We start from the raw sequence: 21,047 nt of genomic DNA, 5'->3' as shown, positions 1-21,047 counted from the left end.
CTGTTTCTTTAATGTCCTGATATTCAAAATTGGTTTTGAAGTCTGCTCAACTTATCTAATTTGCTTTGGTGTTCTAATTTTCAAGTTTTCTCCTTCAAGAAACAGCCTATTAGATGTTTTAAGATCATACTGATAAATGCCAATTCTGTTGTCCTGTGATTATCATCAACTATATTCTCCAGTTGCTTTTCCTACATGAAAGAAAGATAACCTGCTTATCCAAGGAGGCTGAGAGGTTGGTAGACCCTGCCTCCCTACTGTAACCTTTACAATGTGTCAAGACAATTGAATCTAGTGATTTGTCTACAATTATAGTTAATTATCTTGCTAAGATATTCTAATCACTCCAGTTTGTAGAGCAACAATTCAATTAAAAAAAAATCTTAAATTTTTCATCCTACAGTGTTAACGCATTTACAAATACAATTTAATTTCTAATACTTTAAATAAAATTTCACAGGAGCATTAAGCCATTTTGTTAGTTCAGCTGTTTGCACTTCAGCCCCTCACACTGTTCGATAGTGGAACTGTGCGCACTTCAAGGGGCAACTCAGCTGCATCATTGGCTCAAGAAAAGCCTGACTGAGGCTGCCTGTGGTTTACACTCACTACCTCTAAAAGTTTGTCTGTATTGGATTGGAAACCATCTTCATTAAAAGAGAGAACACCAAACAGCAACGTGTGGAGTGGGTGCAGTAACTTTTGTTCCCTGAGTCGAAAGCAGAGGGGAGGATGGCCCAGGGCCATTTCCTGGCTGGCACCGGGCTGGTGGCACCAGGCTGGTGGCACTGAGGCTGCTCATTCCCTGGCACACACTCAGCACTGCAGATTCCTGATGGCATTTACATGGTGTCTTTTGCTTCCTCAGTTGCTCTTTTCCAGGCTGGGAAGTGCTGGCACCCTCTCACCTTCAGGTGTGGTGACCTAAAGAAGCTGGTTATTTTCCAAAGGCAGGGAATGGCTGGAGTGAGGAGGCTACAGCTCAGGAGGAGGGAAGCAGCTGCAGGAAGCTGGGAGTGAATGGGCTGGGTCACACACAACCAGCTGCTAATTCCTAGGCCAGCTCAAGAGTCAGCTGAGGCAAAAGGTGCCAAGCAAAATCTAAGTTCTGGCTGAAGGGTATTAATAACCATGGAGAAAATTGCCCAATGTTTTGCGTGGGGAATTCAGCTCCACCTCTTCTGGCTCTTTTTAATTTAAGGATTGCCATGAACAGAAGTCAATGCTTGGAAGACCCTGTCCTCACCAAAGCCTATGGGAATTGCTGGTGCCCAGCAGCACTGCCACCTTCACACAGTTGAAAAGTCTCCTCAGTGCCAAATTGTAAAGTAGCTGTTCCTACTTTAAACAAAAATCCTGCTGCTTTCGAACCACAGCTCTCCTGTGTGAAAGGTATCACCTTTCTCACCAGCCTTCACACTTTCTTCATCAATGCGCCTCTGTCCAGTTTCTAGCCCCAGGGTCCTTATTCAGGGGAGAAGCAGACATTGGAGTCCTTACCTCTTCCTGGCCCTGCAGAGACTGCTGATCATTCCTGCAAGCAGGAGCACTGCCCATCACCCCACCCAGCTGTACTCTCTCCTTGGCTTGTGGTGCTTGGTATCTGTGGGACCCATGAACCGCAGAACCTCCAGCCACAGCCCCCTGCTCTCAAGGCAGGACCCTGGAGCATAAACGCCCCAGAGAGAGGCTAAAAGTGTCAGCACAGTTGTGCTGTGGCATGGCCAAGGAAAGCACAGGAACACCAGACACCTTCGGCCACGCCAGCCCTGCAGCAGCAAACCCATGTCTGTGCCACAGGCTCCATGCATGGGGAAGCAGCCCCTGCAGCCGGACAGCCTGGCGGGAGGGGAGCAGGGGACAGGGGGCCTGCTCACACCCCAGTCAGCTCCTCAAGAAGAGGAAGAAAAGATTCTGCAACTTCAGCAGAGCATGAACTTCTGAGGGTGTTTTACGGTGCTGTCTCAACTTGTTTCATACGTGCAAATTTCAGTCCTGTCTGTCACAGAGCGTGGTGCTCATGGACATCTCATACACAAATTAACCCAGAAAAATTACTGCAGAGTTGAGTTCAGTCCTTTGACCTGTTTGCATAACAAAAAATTCTTCTGAACCTTTTGCTCATTCACAAATTAATAAGAAAACCACAGAAGATGAAATTTAAAATACACTTCTGAGTATTTGCCATCTTACTTCCATGTAAAACTTTTTTAAAGTTCTAAGTGCTATGATCTCACATTAAGAAATACTTGCTCCTTTTAGAATTGTAAGAACAAAAAGAGAACATAAAACTGTTTTCTTAATAACCAAAAATTTACCGAATCAAGAATTTGGATATTATCATCCAAAAGTATGACCCTGATATTTCACACCTGACTTCTACACAGAAACCAAAGTCTGCTACAGGAATGGTATGTGCATGTTAATGAAAAGTCATTTTACACAACTCTTCAAATAACAATATTTAATCATTTTCACAGCAAAATCACTTTGTACCTCACCAGTGTTTTCCGATTTTCTTGAAATATAAAACCAAACACTTTTAAAAGCAGCAGTTTATATCCACATGTTTAATGCATATTTGATATTCTTTAGAAAGGGAAAATCCATGTCTTATGTGAAATACTTTGTATTATTATAATGAAATGCAGCAAGAAGAACTTGTATTTCTACAGTGTCCTCTCCCAGAAAAAACAACTTGAAAAGCAAAGCATTTTCACAAATACTTATTTAACCATCTTCTACAAAACATGGGTTTTCAGACTTCTGACTTAGATTTGTAAAATGACAAGTTATCATCTCAACAGGAGGGAAAAAAAAAAGAATGTAGTATTTTTTTTCTTTTGGAATCTAGTTCCCAAGTCAGACTTTTATTTTCAAAAGATGGAACACTTCTGAGATGTCTGATATATTTCTGAGGCACAGCTCAGGAATCAATACTTTATTTACCACAGATACAGTAGTTTATCTCTTTCCAGGGAATTAGGAATTCAGAGCAGTTAACTCCTGGATAAATATGGCAAATGTATAACTACAAACCCAAACAGAATTCTTATACCTTATCCCTTGATTTCCTTCTGTTCTCCTAACTCTGCTACTAACTTTACAAAAATTATGGAAGTAATGTAGAAATCCTTATTGCTGGAAAGCTATGGCAGAACTCTCATTCTTTGTACAAAAATATTTTAATGTAGATATTTAGAAATGTTACATAGGAGCATTTCAGTGATAAAATATTTTATTAGTGCTTCTGTCTGAGTACATTGAGCAATATATTGTGACTTTAAAAAAATTCTCAAGTTTCAATGCCAATCTTTAAATCTCAGACACAACTGTTACAATAGAAGCAGATGCTCTGGAAGAAAAAAATTATCCCAACAGTAAGGTTCTGTACTGCCAGTTGAGACCTGTAAAGCCAGATTTGGGTATGGTGTAGGGTGTATTTTACATATTTGTGCATATCTAAAAGATTATGGGAACTCTCCCCACGTATGTGAATGTGACCAGCCAACTGCACACTATCTCTCACCCAGCTCCTGGCAGGCAGGGGTGCTCATGTTGATATAGAGTGTGCTGCTGGAGCCAGCTCTAACATTTGAAGGGATGACAAGTAGATCCTTTGTGTGTGGGGTTTTGTTCCTTGGAAGTATCACCAGCATCACTTACCCACTCACTCCATACTATGCAAACATATCTGTTATTTAAACACTTTATAAACTTAACAGAGATTGCTGACAAGATATGAGATACTCTGTGGTTAGTTAAGAACACATGAAACCACAACCAGGAAAATGTGAAATTTTGAAAGAATGAAAGCAAACAGAGAGACTGAAGTGAGCATCTGGTTCAACAAAATGTTGAGAAGACTGCTGCGAAAGTAGGACTATAAAGTGTATCAGTCTGTAAGTGTACAATATTATATAGCAAACAATACCACATCAACAGCAAATGAAACACTGTCACACAACAGAGAACCTTGTGCATGAAATAATACAACTTTTTATTCATGTTTTATAGATTACTTTTCTTTATTTTTGCTTTAATAATGCATATTCTGTTCACTCTGTGCAAAATTGGGGACAGAGGTGGGTGTTTAAATCATCTAATGAAAATTAAGCGGAGATGAACATTCAGGTTGAGGGAAAGGCCTATCCAAACCAGGAAAGCTAAAAAGCCACAGCTGCTCAAGAGAGAGCTGCTCTCAGCTGTGCCCTTTTGTCCTGCCAGTTGGCACAAACGCGCTCTCCGGACCGAGCAGCTGAGCCCTGGGAAGGTGACCTCCGCCGGACACCAGGGACAGGAGGACACCGGGGACAGGAGTCGTCGTGGTAGCTACATAGGGAGACCTGGCCTCAACCAGCTCCAGTCAGTGTGTGGCAAAGAAAGGCACAAATCATTGCAAAGACCAGACTTCTGTTGGTTTGTTTCCTTCTTGTAAATACATTACTGTACACAATGTAAGTTTAAGTTGTAGGGGATCTGGGGACAAAAAATTGCATATTTAACAGAACTTAAAACCATAACAAAAAGTAGGCTGTTCAATCTCGAAGCAAAAATAATCCCTTCAGCCCCAACATTAACATTCATTCCTGGCTATATGAAGTACAAACATCTTAAAATCTGTGACAAAAGACAATTAAAAACCAAAAGTCAAAATCATAAAGCTTGTAAACAGATAATCTGAAATACACTTTATTTATGGAAAAATATCATCAAAATAGTACCACTATGGACTAAACTGCCTGAGTTTTCATTTCACCTAGGATCTTGAAGTAGAGAGCCTTTAGCACAAGAAGATCAATTTCAGTCACAACTAGTGCCGCACAGCACGGCTTTGGGTATAAATTTTGTTCTCGTTGGTATTTTTGTTGTGCTATCAAAAAACTGTTGTGCTAATCCTTCAAATAAAGGGATGTTGAGGCAATTCTTAAATCATTTGGCACAAAGTTATTTTGGCTGGGGCATAAATTTGAGTCTCAGTCATGAAGAATAATGCAACATTCCACCTATCAAGTATTCACTTTGATTGAAGAGCCTTCTTTATGTCATTAACTTCCATCTAAAAACAAACAGAAGAAAAAGTATTTGATTACATTGGTGCCACATGAAAAGCATGTTCCCTCTTGTCCACAGGTGTCAGCTACAGGCGTTATACCACTCTTATTTCCACAGATTTCACAAATTGAGGTGCTTCTCAGCTGCATAGGATGATCATTCACAGCCTCCTCCCTCAGATCATGACAAGTACAGTCACTGAATGTACTGCAAGACCTCTCAATCTCTTTAAATTACAACTTTTACAAGCCACACAGCTCACTGCCTGGCATTACTGCAGAATGAGCATTGTGTCCATACACCAGCAGCTGCACTTAACAGCCACCATGGTGTAAGAGCCCGTCTGAAGCCCCTTGTTCTCCATTCTGCCTTCCGATTGCCACGAGAAAGAATCCCTTCCCCCGCTGCAGTTCCGGCTGAGAACAGGACACAGTGCAGGTGGAACCACTGAACCATCATGCTAGCTGTTCCGAACAAGGCCTGACAAGAACTTGGCAAGGAGTTGGCAAGGACTTGGCAAAGACCTGACATGGACCCAGCTCGGGACAGCCTGATGCGCGGCCTGCTTCTAATCTCCGTTCTTAAGCCGAATGAACTTTTGGGGTGACTCCCGTGGTCCTTCATTGGACCCCTCATCTGCCTCGTTACCACTGGGACAAATAAAGAACGAGAACCCTCCTCCCAAGGACTGAGACCGAGACCCCTACTATAGGGAGGAGGGGAATTTGGTGGTCTGACCACTAATGACATGACCTGTTTCCCTTCAGTAATTTCAATGGACTTATTCTTCATTGTATTCGTCTTGCTTTGGTGGTTCCTGTGGACTCACCTGTTCCCCCCGTGGCAATTACAATGGACTTTCATTGTTACACTTGTTCCCCCCCTCTTTCCTCTGTGGACTATAACTGGAACCCCGCGTCGACCAGAGCTTCGGAGACTCCCCCGACACGACAGACGGATCCCCATCGTCCGGACCACTGAGGATCTCGCCTGTGTTGGTAGCTATTCCCATACCCCTCTCATCTCTCTCCCTCTCTATTCTTTTATCTCCTTCCTGATCCCCACTATCGCATATACTGTTTTGGCCCCTAATAAAGGTGCATTTGTTGTGATTAACTGATAGTCACTTCTTGTTTGCCTTTTTGTACTTTTGGGATCGGTGAAAAGAACCATCACGACACCCCGCAATAAGCGGATCGTGACACATGGTGGTTGCCTTCTACAACCATCAAGACTGTGCCCAGGCATCTTAAAGGCTCTGAAGGATGTACAGCCATGCTTAAAAGGATGTGACTGAAACCATCAGCAGCCCCAGCTGTACACTTGGTCCCTCTAACAGACACTGGAAACCCTAAGGAGGGGTCCTGGATTTATTCAAACCCACCTGTTTCAACCTGTGTTCAACTGCACCATCATCGAGGTAGTCTTTAATAGGTGGACTGAGAGCTGTGCTACTGCATGTCTACCAGAGCCCTCTGAAACTAATGCTACCTTTTTTTGTTAACTCTTATCTTCAGATAAAGCTAATAATGTCATCTTATCTAGCATCTAAACATTTACCAGTATAAGCAACATTTGAACTGGAGTAAAAGCATTCAGCTATAAGATCATAATTTTAAACTCATCAGTGCAGGTCTCTGCATAAAGATGTAAAGTTATCTCTGGATAACTCTGAATAGTCTGGCCTGTTAGACAAAATCAACAGTGGCTATTAAAAATGTTCACTGGGTTTTATCTGAATAAATTTTGGTTTAAGCTGACCAAGAATTGTGTATTATTAGAAGCCATATTGATATGTGGTTGGACACATAAAGTCCTTTAGGCAGCCCTGGAGCATAGACATTGAGGATCCCCAGTTCTGCCATCCTCTGCCATGTTCCCAAGTGCTTTACAAAGAGGGAACAGTCCAGTGAAACTGCAGTTCAATTTTCTATCTCTACTTTGAAGTACAGTTGCCCTATACCATAAAAATATAAAATATAATCAATACCAAACCAATTATCAAGTATATGGAATAAAAGAGTATAGCACAGCATAGATTAGAATGGAATAACTTTGGTTGGAAGGGGCCTATAAATGACCCTTTAGTCCATCTGCCTGACCAAGTTAAAGCATGCTGTTAAGGGCATTGTTTAAATCACTCTCCAAACCCCCAAAAAGCAGGGGGCTAAATCAAACCTGACAACACATCCCCAATATTAAAAATAATTTAAGTACCTGCAATCGTAGACGGATCTTCTTCTCTTCATCCAACTCAGAGAGCAACTGTTTAATCTCTTTTCTGTTAAAAGAATGCAAAAGAAGCTTGGGATGGAAATGACCACACTAGTGAAATACAAAAGATTATCTCTTGAAGACATATTTACCCCACTTCACTAGTTTTTTTTTTCCTCTGAACATTGAATTGAAGTCAGCACACTCTTGTATACTCTAAGCTATAGTAGAGAGAAGTGAAACTCACTACGGAACAGTCCCCGCCCCATCCCACATGGCTAATGACTAAAGGCTCCTAGCAGCCCTGCATCCACAGGCTTTACTCTGTATCAACACCGTATCAGCACCCAGTTGCCTTTTTCCTTACAAAATGTAGATATATTGACTGTTGGTGGGTTATAGGAACTGGTAAAACAAATCCTGCTCATCCTATCACATACTTAAGCCACTAAAAAGCTGTTTATGCCAGCAATACAATGTAACCTTCAACTTCATTTATAAGACTCAACGATCCCAAATATGGATTTCTGTCATTCTTCTTTGTTGGGAAAGGGAACATAGCTATAAGGAGCAGACACGTTCTCATGTTCCCACTGAGTGATCTCACCTTAGGACAGATACCAGTAGGTGGAAGCTGCCCTTGCAAGAAGGGCCGGGGAGACCAGAGGAGCAGGGTCAGCCTAGGAGGCGAGGCCGTGGGGCTTGCTGGCTACATCCAGCTTGAACCATGCCCTCCCGCATCTTCTCCCAAACTCCGCACACCTCTGTTCCGCCACAGTCTCTGCACGCTGCTTGCCCTTTTCTTTTTCCTGCCTGGGCTACACACAACTGACAATGTAAGTGAAGGTTTAGCTTCCAAAGCATTCAATAGTCTCAGGAACATCAAAAGTTACATGCCAGCCCCAGTTTCTCCTAAGAAATGAGCAACTTAAAGAAAACAAAGGTGCCCAAAACTAAAATAGTAAGAGTCAAGGCCATAAACACAAAGGCTTTTAGATGATCTAGTCACAATTCGAGTAACATGAGCTTCCTGGGAAAATGTGCTAACAGTCAAATAACAAATTAATTTAATACCTTTAGGAGCTTGTAGCAATTTGTACTACAACTATAACAAATGCACCCCTTTTATTATGATCAATGCACATGAGTTCCCAGATAGTTATTGACAAATAAACCAAAATTCACTGCTTATAGCTTGCAAGTCAACATTTTTAACACCCTGTAAACATCCACTTGCGTTGTAACACAGGAAAAAAAAGCTGGTGGATAGTGCAGGTCTTTTTTGTGGAGGTTCTCACCCCTGAATATGTTCTGTCACGTGAAAATCACTCACAAACACATATGCCAGCTGTGCAGAGTAACATCCACGAAGGCAAACTCAATCAGAAACTGCCACCACTATGCACCAACAGATCCATCCCACCTACAGTTGTGATTTGCAATACTTACTTTTGCTGGTCTTTCATGGTTTCAATGATGGTTCTTAGCTCCCTAATTTGTGTTCTCAGCTCTTCCAGGGCAGTCTGACCTTGGCTTAAGTGCTCAGTCTTTGGCTTTCCTTCAGTACCAAACAGGGATGGGGAATTTGACCTGTGGCCTGTTGTTCCCATAGCAATTGAGTGAAATCCAGGTGATGGTGAAGGAGATAGTGATGGTTGTACATTACTGCCACTAGCCAGACCTCCTGGTTTTGGAGGCAAGGAAGTTTTGTTATCAGACACCTGCAACAAAAAGAATAACATTTAATGTCTGCAGAAAGCTTTATGGAAATCAAACCTGTAACCAATGCTAAGTATTTAGCCGCTCTTCAGTAATGCTGAAATTCCAACAGTCAAACATGGATGGTCTTGGCCAAAAAAAGTGATTAGTCATCATCTTTGTATGTGTGCTTCAGAGGGGGTCTAGTTGTGATGCAAAAGTACAGCAACAGCATTTCCAAGATCTCAGACCTAGTTGTGAATTAAACCAGGGACAGACGCTCAGTATTTCTCTCAGATGTTTGTGAGAACATATCTACACCCATGGATGTCTCCCACAGAGCACAAAACTACATGAATCCAAGTTATATTTTTGTAAAATAAATTTATAATTTCCCATCAACTATTGAAGGAATCTTCCAAGTTTTTTCAAAAATTAAAAAAATGTATTACAGGTTCCCCCTAGCATTAAGAAAATAGAAAAATATTCATTAGATTTGCTTGTTGGTATGATATATATAGAAAAAATCCCATGGCTTCAAAATGATATTAATAATAATAGACAGTAGTCTACTGTCCTCTATTCATGCAAGCTTCCATGAATCCCCATAACTACCAATAGCTCTTTATTCCTCCAGGAACTTGACAGAAAAACACACCATTAACCTATAACCCTGGAATCATGTGGTTAGCTAAAAAGGATTCCATGCTTCTTAACTGCGATCCAGTGCTCTACTTATTAGACAAGCTTCTATTTATATATGCTACATAATATAATATGTGTATATAATGTAATATAAGGTAATATAAAATTTTATACTTATTAGACAATTAGAAAATCTGCAGTTTACCAACCACACATGACCATCTACTTCACTGCATACAGATAACAGTGTACAAGTACAGTTACCACAATGGCAAGTAAGGGGAATCTTTGCACTGTTATTTGGCAGTGCTGTGTGCATTACATGACAGCTACTAGGCATGTTTGAAAATCTAATTTGGACAAGAGTAAGAAAAAGCTCTAGGCAACCTTCCAACTCAGTTTGAAAAAGAGATATTGAAGTTGAATGGTAACTAGGGCAAAATGCTGAAAATAAATGGTATGCAAATGGAAGGGGACAGAGTAAGTGAGGACTTGGAGATTGGCAGGGTGGCATTAGCTGAACAGAGTAATTGAGAGAAAAGTTAGTGATGAGATGAAAATCAGGAAAAATTATGATGGGGAGAGAAGAGCAGGATCCACCAAGTTGTGGAAAAAACAGTCTTCACTACTATACTGTTGGAATGTTAGGTCATCCAACCATGATTGAGCACAGAACCAGATCTAGGAAAACACTGAATTCAAGAAGTGTTCTGCACAAAAACCAAGTCTGACCATAAATATAAACAAAAATGGTATTATAATCACAAGAAAGCTGAATCACTCTTGTGCCTTGAAAACTTGACTCAATTACCTGAATAGTATTCTTTTAACATTTTGTCAATTAGTTTGTGTATCTGGGTTGGAAAGGACTTTAAAGGTCACCTAGTTCCAATCCCCCTGCCATGGAAAGGGGCACTTTTCACTAGACCAGGCTGCTCCATGCCCCATCCAGCCTGGTCTTAAACATTTCCAGGGATGGGGCATACACAACTTCTCTGTTTTGGCACCCATTCCAATGCCTTGCCACCCTTACAGTAAAAATTTTTTTCCTAATATCTAATCTAAACCTACCCTGTTTCAGTTTGAAACCATTCCATCATCCTCTCCTATCACTCCATGCTCTTGTAAATAGTCCCTCTCTATCTTTCTTGTCAGCTCACTTCAGGTACTGGAAGGCCACAATTAGGTCACCTCAAATTATCCAAGCCAAACAAACTCAGTTCTCTCAGCCTTTCCTCACAGCAGAGGTGCTCCATCCCTCTGATCATCTCAGTGGCCTCCTCTGGACTTGCTCCAACAGGTCCATGTCCTTCCTGTGCTGGAGGCCCCAGAGCTGGATGTAGGACTCCAGATGGGGTCTTACCAGAGCAGAGTGGGGTGTGAGTAATATTTACCTATAAACAGATCTTTCATGGATAATAACCCCATATATCAGTAGGTGCAAGTTTCCTTTGGACTGAAAAGAAATTTCAGGCTGAGCTCAAATCTGGAGCAGGCAAGCAAGGCACAACTGGAGTCATTGATCTGAGCAGCTTATTCCAGAGCTTAACTGGCTATCGACATTAAAGCCTCAAGTAGCTGCTTTCTAATAGCAGCCATCTCTTTTTACAGGAACAACATCTACAGCGCTGTCATATGGCTCAGAAATGCTGGCCCAGCAGCATTCCTTGGTGCAAGTGCTCCCAGAAGAGGGAGCTACATAGCAAAACATTATCCTTATACCTTGATCACAGAAGTGCATGACTTCATCTTTCAAATACTTGTTAAACCATTAGAATGTAATATTTTTATTATTAAAGGTATCCTTATGTACTAAAAAAGAGTTCCAACCTTTAAAGCCTGACCTACACACTCTTTTTGTAATATTGATTTCACTACAGTAGTCTACCAATATACAGTAAGAATGGCACAAGCCTATAAAATGAATACAATATTTGCAAATTTAAATTCACATACTATTTGAGTGTGTCAAAGAGTTGTATTTTCTCTGCTCACAGACTCTTCTAATGTAAACTCAGTTTAAAGTTACAAAAAGACAGGGTCTTTGTTTCTAAAATTTATTTCCCAGCCTCTCTGATTCTGTAAAATGCATTTACACAAGAAAGACTTTTTTCACAGTATGGGTATTTGACACATTTTAACTGTGCAATTCACTTCAGACCTGCCTTTCAAGCACAGAACAATCTTTAGTAACCTTTATAATTTTAAGCTTCTTTAAGTGGGCAGTTACCAGGTGACTGATGAATTAAATTTAAATATTTCAGTACTGCTTTAAAAAAAGAAGATGCATGTGATAAGGTTAAGCAGAGGCATTCCAATTAACTTACTTGTGATATTGTAACAGTTCTTGATTTCCTTGACACTTCAAGAGTTTTGTGAGCAATGGAAACATGTTCTTCCTTCTCATCTTCAGGACTTGGTGAGTCAAAGAAATCAGGGCTTGAAAGGGATGACTATATGGACAAACACACACCACAAATGAAGAAAAAGAAAAGCACTGATATTTTCATTGCACAAAAACTTCTTTAGCTATCATTTTCAAAGTGATACTTAAAGATTTCAAAGATACTTAAAGATTTCAAAGATACTTAAAATCGGGACTCTTTGTCCCCCTGCTCTCCCTTTTTTGCATCTTATTTTCAAAGACAGACTGCTTTCAAAGCATTCAAGAAACAAGGTATGCTTATGAGTTGAATTCAACATCAATCTACAACTTTGCACTGCATGACAGCACAAGATGAAAGCAGCGTCCTGTCCCGGACTGCTGTGCCGTGGGGATGCCAGCTCTGTCACCGGGGCGGCTCTGCCGTGGCTCTGCTCAGAGCAGGTCTCACCCTGCTGCCACTGCCAGCGCATGGTGCTGGCACTGCAGGGCTGCCTTGTGCATGGCTTCTTGGTAAAGGCACAAAAAGGGAAGGTCCTTTCCACCCCCTGATGCTTTCCTCATAGATGTGACAGGGGAAGGAGAACCTCTATACTGCTCTTTTATATTTCTATACTTACAACAGCAGTCAATTTTGAAAGCATTTTCTATTTTGAGTTCTATTAGTTTCACAATAATCCTTTTTGCTTCCTTCCACTTGTTTTTCTTCAGCAACACAGACCCAGGTAACCACAGCTGCTCTCATTCTGATATTCCAGAGCGCAAAAAGCATGGAAACAAACAAACCCCAAACCCCAGAGAAGAAGACATTGAAAAACTAAGAAGCGGTTTCCAAATTATTGTTTATAAGACCAACTTGTCTAAAGATAGATATTAGAGAGTGAAATTTAAATCACCCTTGTATTTACAACTGTGACCTTAAAAAGAAGAAACGCATGATAGCTCAAGGAGGGCTGTTGAACACTGAATGTTCTATTTGTCCTCAAAAATCTTGTAAATGTCTGCAAGAAACTAAGAGACAGGCTTCTTTTGGGAAACATTTTCAAAATCCTCACTACTTTGCACAAATTATTCTATTCCAAAGATTTTTATAAGGGATTCTTCTGGGCTCAGTCATGGCTGGCAAGGAACACTTGGCAGCACCCAAATAAGGGGGTATAAACCTTAGAAGGAAGGGAATGTTTTAAACATCAGTATTCGAAACACTGGCAGCCTTTTGACAGGAATTTTCCTGATCTGCATCTCTCTGCCTCATTGTACGTGTGAAGGAATGGTTGGGTAAAAGTAGTAAAAACACCAAAGAACACAAGTAGGAGGAGTGGAAATTCAGAAAAAAATATTTTAAAAAATATTTTTTAAAGAAAAAGAAAATTAACTTACAGATGTGAGAGACTGGGAGGGTGGTCGCCTGCCAGTAGCTTTTGGTCTGGTTGTAGTTGGATGATTAAGCTTCTCAGCAATTGGTATTACAGAATCAAAACCTTCCAAGTCTTAAAAATAAAATAGAATCGATTTGGTTTTCTGGCAATTGTCTTCAAAGGGAAAGAATCACATTTTTTTTCTAATTTCAAAGAAATGAAATCCCATTTTCCCCACTCTGTCACAGTGTTCTACACATATTTAGCCACCACGATGGCACTAAAAAAACCTGGAAGTCAAAGGCAGCTGTAATCCAGTCACCCTTGCCAAAAACAATTACCCTTCCATCTCAAACACAATAAAGCAGAGGGGGAATGTGTAGAGGAGCCTTTGGCTTTGTTTACAGCATAGTGAAAGCTAAATGACATCATGGGTTCTTTAGCATGGAATAAACAGTTTTAAAATTTCGATCTGGCTACTGAAGGGGTTAATAATTTTTTTTTCCTGAATAACTGGAGACATAAGACTGTGCACACATTGTCTCAGGAACAGTACTGTCAGCTTTGCTTTGCAGTAATTGATCAGGAGAATGCAGAATGAGAATGATCAAGCTGGAAGCGATCTGCAGGTTCCTGGACACCTGCAGCTGGAGGCACCATGGTTTCCAGTAACTGCAGGTGAGAGGACTATCTCCCTCCAGTAGTCCAGAGGCTGGGTAAGTAAAAGCTCTAATAGGCTTCTGAAGTTGTACAGAGTCCAGGGAAAGCAGGTCTGCTTGAATGCTGTACCAACCATCTCCATGGCCAGCGAAAAGCTCTGGGGAAGCATTTACTGAATCCAGGCACAGGGTAACATGTTTACGTGAAAGAACGATGTGGAGGCTCAAGGAATACCACAGCTCATGATTACATGGATAAATCAAATGGCTTAATACCATTCATCTATTTTTATGGGTTGTATCAGTTTCACTCACCTTCATTTCAAAATGCCCTACAGCATATGTTGAGCAGGAAGAAGTCAGAAAACACACAAGAGGTACTTTAGACAAGATAAATCAAAATTCTTCAAAATTACTTTCAGATATGAATCAAACACAGGAATGATATTCATTATTCAGAGACTATTTTTCATTGCACATATGTAGGAAAAAATAGCTTTTAAGTTAATCATTCTATATACTAGGCACTTAATTTTCCAAACTATTACAGAACAATAAATCTCTGAAGATCCAGTTTTGTTGCCATATTACAACCAACCATTGTACAAAATTACACAACAGAAAAACAAATTAATTTATGGGCCTGTGCAATAAGCTATATGCACTGAAGGACATTTAAATTGATTCCAAGTACTCATGATTTGTCAGCTAGAAAGTAAATGGGATTGTAGCTTCCTTATTCAGCAATATCCTTCCACCTCCAAGAGAAAAAAAAAAAAAAGGCAGGAAAAAAGAGAGCTCTTTCAATAGCCCTGAAATAGTCTAAGGTTATTCACCTCCAAATACTACTCTATTTTTGGAGTGACTCTTCCTATATATAACCAGTGACCCCACTGTCCTCTGCCATGTGTTTTTGTCATTGCTCTTTCTATTGACCGTTGCAGCCTGTGTGCAAAGGTAGGTCACCCACCCAGTCTGCCAGTGGGATTTTGGCAATCTGAAGTCTCCATTGTACCCAACATGTCAGGTGAGGCCACAATGCTTGGAGAGTTAAAATGAACTAATTTTAGCAGATTGCACAAAACCTATCTGGAGTCCAACAGAACTTCAGGGTTTCAGGAGAGGAGAAGCAGAAGAAAAAATTGGTTTTCTGGGAAAAAAAATAGCAATCAAGTATAAGAGCTGGTTTCTATTAATATCCAGTTTTAAGCTGACCCATAAGATAGCCAAATGAGTTAAGATCACAAAGCAAATCAGTAATCAATATATTAACATATTGTCTAACTTTAATCTTCACTACTGAGTTACTTTGCTAAATGGCACAGCCAAAATGTAATACCATCAGAAATATACACTCCCCTCTAAATGGGTGATACTCACGCTCATGAGCAGAAATGGAGGCTGAAGCAATCCTTCCATTTGCCCCAGCCACTCTCTCCTGCTTTACTGTTTTTACTATTTTTTTTTCCTGAGCAAGCTTTAATCCAGCTCATTTTTCAGTGGCATGTGCCAAGCCATGCAAATACTTGCACTGAAGGAAGGATCAGTTACCAGTACCACAGGACTGATTCAAGCTGCCAGAACTGAGAGGAACAGCAGACTTCTGGTTTGGGGGCAGGAAATTGGCTGAAGCTATTCTGCAGCCCAGGAAAGCTGTGGTGCATGACTTCCCTCTCCCTATTTTCCATTTCTGTGGTCTACACAGGAGTATGAAAGGAGATGGAGTGAGACGGGAGTCAGTATCTTATCCCAGGTAACAAGCAACAAGAGAGGAGGAAACAGCCTCAAGTTGTGCCTTGAAGTTTAGTTAGGGGAGGTTTAGATTGGATACTAGGAAAAATTTCAGGACCACTGAAAGTGTGGTCAAGCATTGGAACTGGTTGCCCTGGGAAGTGGTAGAATCAACTGCTCCTCAAGGTATTCAAATAATGTGTAAATGTGGTGCTTGGAGAGATAGTTTAGTAGTGGACTTGGCACCACTGGGTTAATGGTTGGACTCAATTATCTTTTCCAACTTTAAAGATTCTATGATTCTGTAAGTGCTACTATCCCTTTCTCTGCTCTTAAAAAAGATATCTACACTCATATGGAAAACAATCAATGAAAAAATAGTGAAGTCAATTAATTCAATGTGTTTCTTTGGCTTAAATAAACTATTAAATACCTAGTGTTCTATATTTGATCAGAACAATAAAATACTCAGGTTTAAATTGTAAAATGTATTGATAAACAGAAAATGTACAGATTTGCATCCTTGAGACCCATAAGCATTTGCAGACATAATTTGCTCCATGCATTTTATAAATACCATGCTATGTGCAAAGCTTCTATTATCAAGAAATATTGGGAATCCTACATTTATTCCACTTATGAATGCATTTTTGATAGCTAGGAAATAGCTAGGAAAATAAACTAAAGCAGCCTGTACCTGCATTGAATTTTAAACAAGAGTAGAACAGAGGCTATAAAGGCTCCACAGGTAGTATCTGCTGCCAAACTAGTGAAATCACAGCCATTCAGTTGATACTCTAAATGAAATTCTATTAAAGTGTAATGGACAACACTTGGTACAACAATAAAATAGTAAATCCACTTCCAGTACTCTTATATGCCCTTTTTCTCTCCATTTGTCCTCCTCATTTAGATGTTGTTCTTCCTCCCAAATCTGCTCTGCATCTAAGGCTATCACCACTTCCCACAATCATCACCTGTGGAGATATTAATTTGAGAAAATTCCCATCCAGTGAACTGGTAACTAGTAGAATGAGCAACAGAGCCACTCACAAAATTTCTGCCATGCTGTCATATATGCTGTGGATTCAGTAATTCACTTGTGCTGGTTATTTCATTATTTTTTGCTGGTGGAAAGGAAGGCTATATGGTTCTGACTATATTCAACTCACTGAGGTCATTAAATGCAGGGATTTTGATTTTAGTTTGTATTTCTGCAGCTATCAGAAATTGGGAGCTTAAATTCACAAAATAAAAAAAATGTACAGTCTTCCTGACAGGGCCCAAATGGAATGTTATTAAAGAAAAAGTCCAGTCTATTGTATTTACAGCCAAATTAACTGCCAGTACAGCAACCTCAGCATCCAGAAGACCTGGACTCTGCACTGGTCCAGCTTTTTCTTTGTCTGGTAATAACAAACAGTAAGGAAAATTCTAGTAAACGTGTGGGACATAGAGATGGCACCCATCAATTAAGTCCCTAATTAAAAAATAGTTGATATTTGTGCTACAAATAAACAGATGCATTCATCATTATTACTGTCTCATTAATCAAGCTGGAAATTCACAAAGTAATCAATGAGATGGGGAGAAAGCCATGAGAATAATTTTAATATATCAATGTAGTACATAAAGTCTGGCTTACTGAGCAACCATATTTCCTGCATATAAAAAAAATGTTAGCTGGGCAAGAATTTTTCTCTGGTATCCTTCCACACACCTTAAGAATATATTATTTCTCCCCATTGCTATCTTCATTTGGAAACATGGTTATTTAAAAGGATGATGTTGGTATTTTTAAAAAAATGCCCGGATCCAGTAAAACAATTATTTAGAGAAAAAGTTTGAAACTCATTAGACTTGTACCTTCCTAGAAAATGACCTTTAGTCCCTGCCCAGCAAAAGACCCCAGAAATAAGAAGTTAAGTGGTTATGCTTCCTTCCTTATCCCTCTTATCCCCTGCATTTACTATTCTCGCATAAAATGTGGCTAGGCTTTATCTTCCATTTCAGTTTCTTAGTATTTGGACAAAATCATTTGTACATAATGATGACAGAAAGTTTTTTGAATTAGTAGAGAGAATTCACCTTGAAAAAACTGAAATGGGAAATGATAAATAAGAGAATCAACACTTTCAGAATGCTAACGGTGAGGTTTCACAGAATAGAAATACAGCAGTGCTGAAGGAAATGAGGCAAAGTTGGCATTCAGTTCATTTGAAGAAGATTATGTCACAAAAGCCAGAGGTGAATTTCATTCCATAATCATCTTCAATACATTTTACAGGTTGACAACAGGCATGTGAAATAGTGCATATCCTGTCTTTAAATGCAATAATCCTCAAAGGTGTCAAATGAGACACAAATTGCAGAGAAAATCTTCTGCAGTAGTATCCATTCAATATATAGTAGAAATTTAAAAAGAACTCAATAATCTGAATGTTAGTGTGAGTTTTCAGAAGACTACAATTATTTTGACTACTTCAAGCATCCAGCCATGCCGAACAGCATCGTGCCCTTTGGGCAATACAGCCATAGTCCCAGCCAGGATCCGTGCAGCAAATCTCACCCAGAATGAATCACAGACTGTTTTCTAAGATTTGGGTAATGCAGTTTGAGGAGGAGAGCTCCCTGGCTGCGAGGCTCCTTTGTTCAGGGGTGCAACAGTGATGTGCCAGGGAGGGCTGCCCCCATGGCTCTGTGCCTTGGGTGAAACAGCCTAGCTCACCTGGCTTCCCAGGACTGTCACTGCACAGCTGTGACTTTAGGACAACCTCTCCTAAAGCACCCAGTTATATTCTCCCATTTCAGTCCTGACTTTTATCACTTTAGTAGATGAATGTAGAAATGAACTGCCATAATGAGCTATGCTAACCCCTTGCCAGTGCCCTCATAAGGATTTTATTTTTAACAATTCAGAACATGCCAAGAAAGGACTGAAAGGTCAGGAAAACTGAGGAGCTAGAAGAAATGGATATGCTGTTTTCAGGCACCTCAACTTGATACACATGACAACTAATTTAAATTTCTAGTTTACTGCTTTTTTCTGGACCCTTCAGGGCAGCAGCCCTACTGAATTTACATAAAGAACCATTACCATATTCCTGATTACAATATTTACAGTCCAAAACTATGTTTATGGGTGATTTTGACTCGCTGACGCAAATATTGCAACTTAAACCAGTCAGGCAATTCTGTTCCTTTGCTTTGCCCTATTAAAATGAGCATGAATAGCAGTATAGAAAGAGGTTTAGACAGATTTTGATCTTCATTATATGAGTCACATTTTGTCCTCTAACCTTTATATTTAAAAAACAGTATTTTCTGATTTTCTAACATTCATTTAGTGTTTTCAGGCGAAATAATTATAATGTCTCACAGTAAAACAGCCTGTGATTTAAAGAAAAACCTGCTCCATTCTACAACCTTTCACCAGAAATATTCTCCATCTTTTTCCCTAGTGTGGGCCAAATCTTATTAAATCACTTTTTCTTGCAGTCAGAGGCCCAGCGATCACCTCTCCAGCTCTAGAACAACTGCAAATACAGTTCAAGGAAACTTGATATACTGAAGATTTTTTTTGTTGATTAGATATTTTCAAGAGGGTATTTTTATCTATCTTTTCAGGCAAGCCAGCACCAGTCTTGCAGGGAGGGAGAGGAAAAAAATAATGGGTAATCACATGGCTTTGGCCAGTATTCCATGATCCACCAGGAAATATTCTGCAGATTAAAGTCTGAGGAAATGCTAAGAAATGGACTTGCACTGACCAGCTTCCAGGGAAGCTCTTGCAATATTTCATACCATCATTAGATGTTTCAGTAGGAATCAATGAAGGCATATGTGCCTTATGTTAGCACTGGTGAAGATTATTAACTGCTTTCATAAATACTAAGCAAAATGTATAAAGAGCCAGGAAGAATATTGGAAAGACGTGTCCACTTGGCTCTGTGCAACTCACTCTGCAAAGCACAGAAACTGCTTCTTGTGGGGATTAACTGATCACTTCCACAGTAGATACATTATTTTAAATTCTTTGTGGCTTATGCCTTAAATCACTCAGCTTAAATCCATATGGATTTAAGTATTAGTTGATGCCAAAGCAACCCTGCTTTGGATAGACAAGACTTGTTTGAGGATTCCAGGATCCCAAAGTGTGTGTGTGTTTCTCTGTGTGTGTGTGTGTGTGTCTGTATAGTTAAAAGATGTAGGATTGATCCTGACTTGAATAAATAACTCAATATCATTTTTTGGAAAGCATTAGTTTTTGATCTAGTGTCTTGATAGGTACACTGGCATTTGGTCAGTGCTCAACCCATTACAACTACTAAGCTATTCTATCTTCTAGATGTTTCTGTCTTCACAGTGGCCCTCATACACAAAATTCTTTATGAAATTAAAAAGAAACACGTCACCAAAAGAAAGGTCAAGTTATGCCATAAGGAATGAATTGAAGCTGTTGAAATCAATGTAGTTCTATGTAGGAACAACAGTTTGTAGAATAGGGTTTATTGTCAATGTGGCCTATGTTGCTTTAGAAGCATTTTACAAGCTCAAAAAGCCACTGCCAATCCAGACCTGTTGTTGGTAGAAATGTACCAAAAGATGTAAGTAACCACTGAGATTTAACCCCAGCCTTGGGTACATGACCACACATTTTCCCCTGAGTGTCCCTGAACACTCTTCAAATTTTTACTGTATGGTTGTTGTGATTTTTTTCCTCTTTCAAACTAGAAAACCATACTAGTGTGTTTCTAAATGCTTTTGCACAATGAAACACGTGCATTACACTTTATGATGACAAAATCTGTCTGCAAGAACAAGTTAATGAATCCAGAGCATTGACAAACACCACATGTAAACTGCACATCACCTTAGCCACTAAAATTTCTTATGATACATTAAATGATAATGATTTCTCATTTCAGTACTATGATGCAAGTTTTTCTGCCACAGTATGCTCAATTTCAACTTTTAATTAAAAAAAAATCTGTAATATCCATGTAAATTTTGGCATTCTATGAAATGCTTCTTTTTGTATTTGCTTGTATATGCATTGTAAATTAAACCAAAGACAGGATAGAAAAGAAATGGAGAAAAAAAAAAGCCTTACCCTCATGAAATGAAGAAGAGTTAGCCATGGCAAAGAGATGTAAATAGGAAAAGTTGAATGCAAGATGTGTGGAAAGGAAAGTAAAGACATCACTGAAAACAGGGAAAAAGAAAACAAAAGAAAAAGTAAGAGGAATTGGGAATGGTTCCTCTTAAATAATATATTCTGAAGGCTAGTTTTCCAATGGCTTT

At 39.7% G+C, this 21,047-nt stretch overlaps 1 protein-coding gene across 9 annotated transcripts in view; it reads right to left on the bottom strand.

The window, feature by feature from the left end:
* Positions 1-3,976: 3,976 nt before the first annotated feature.
* The window catches only part of SH3KBP1 (SH3 domain containing kinase binding protein 1), a 211,899-nt gene continuing 194,828 nt past the window's right edge, over positions 3,977-21,047 (bottom strand). For 8 of the 9 annotated variants that reach the window (XM_068179919.1, XM_068179921.1, XM_068179920.1 and 5 more), the window contains 5 exons: positions 13,376-13,485; positions 11,940-12,065; positions 8,719-8,990; positions 7,273-7,336; positions 3,977-5,059 (listed from right to left, as the gene is read on the bottom strand). In XM_068179919.1, the coding sequence (XP_068036020.1) occupies positions 5,018-5,059; positions 7,273-7,336; positions 8,719-8,990; positions 11,940-12,065; positions 13,376-13,485 (614 nt within the window). In that variant the 3' untranslated portion in view covers positions 3,977-5,017. Of the gene's footprint in view, positions 5,060-7,272; positions 7,337-7,876; positions 8,098-8,718; positions 8,991-11,939; positions 12,066-13,375; positions 13,486-21,047 lie in introns of all 9 variants that reach the window. The other variant, XR_010995877.1, reaches the window with a different exon arrangement.

This window comes from Anomalospiza imberbis, chromosome 2 (assembly GCF_031753505.1).
Source record: "Anomalospiza imberbis isolate Cuckoo-Finch-1a 21T00152 chromosome 2, ASM3175350v1, whole genome shotgun sequence".
Taxonomy (NCBI): Eukaryota; Metazoa; Chordata; class Aves; order Passeriformes; family Viduidae; genus Anomalospiza; species Anomalospiza imberbis.
This window is presented reverse-complemented; position numbering and strand designations above follow the sequence as displayed.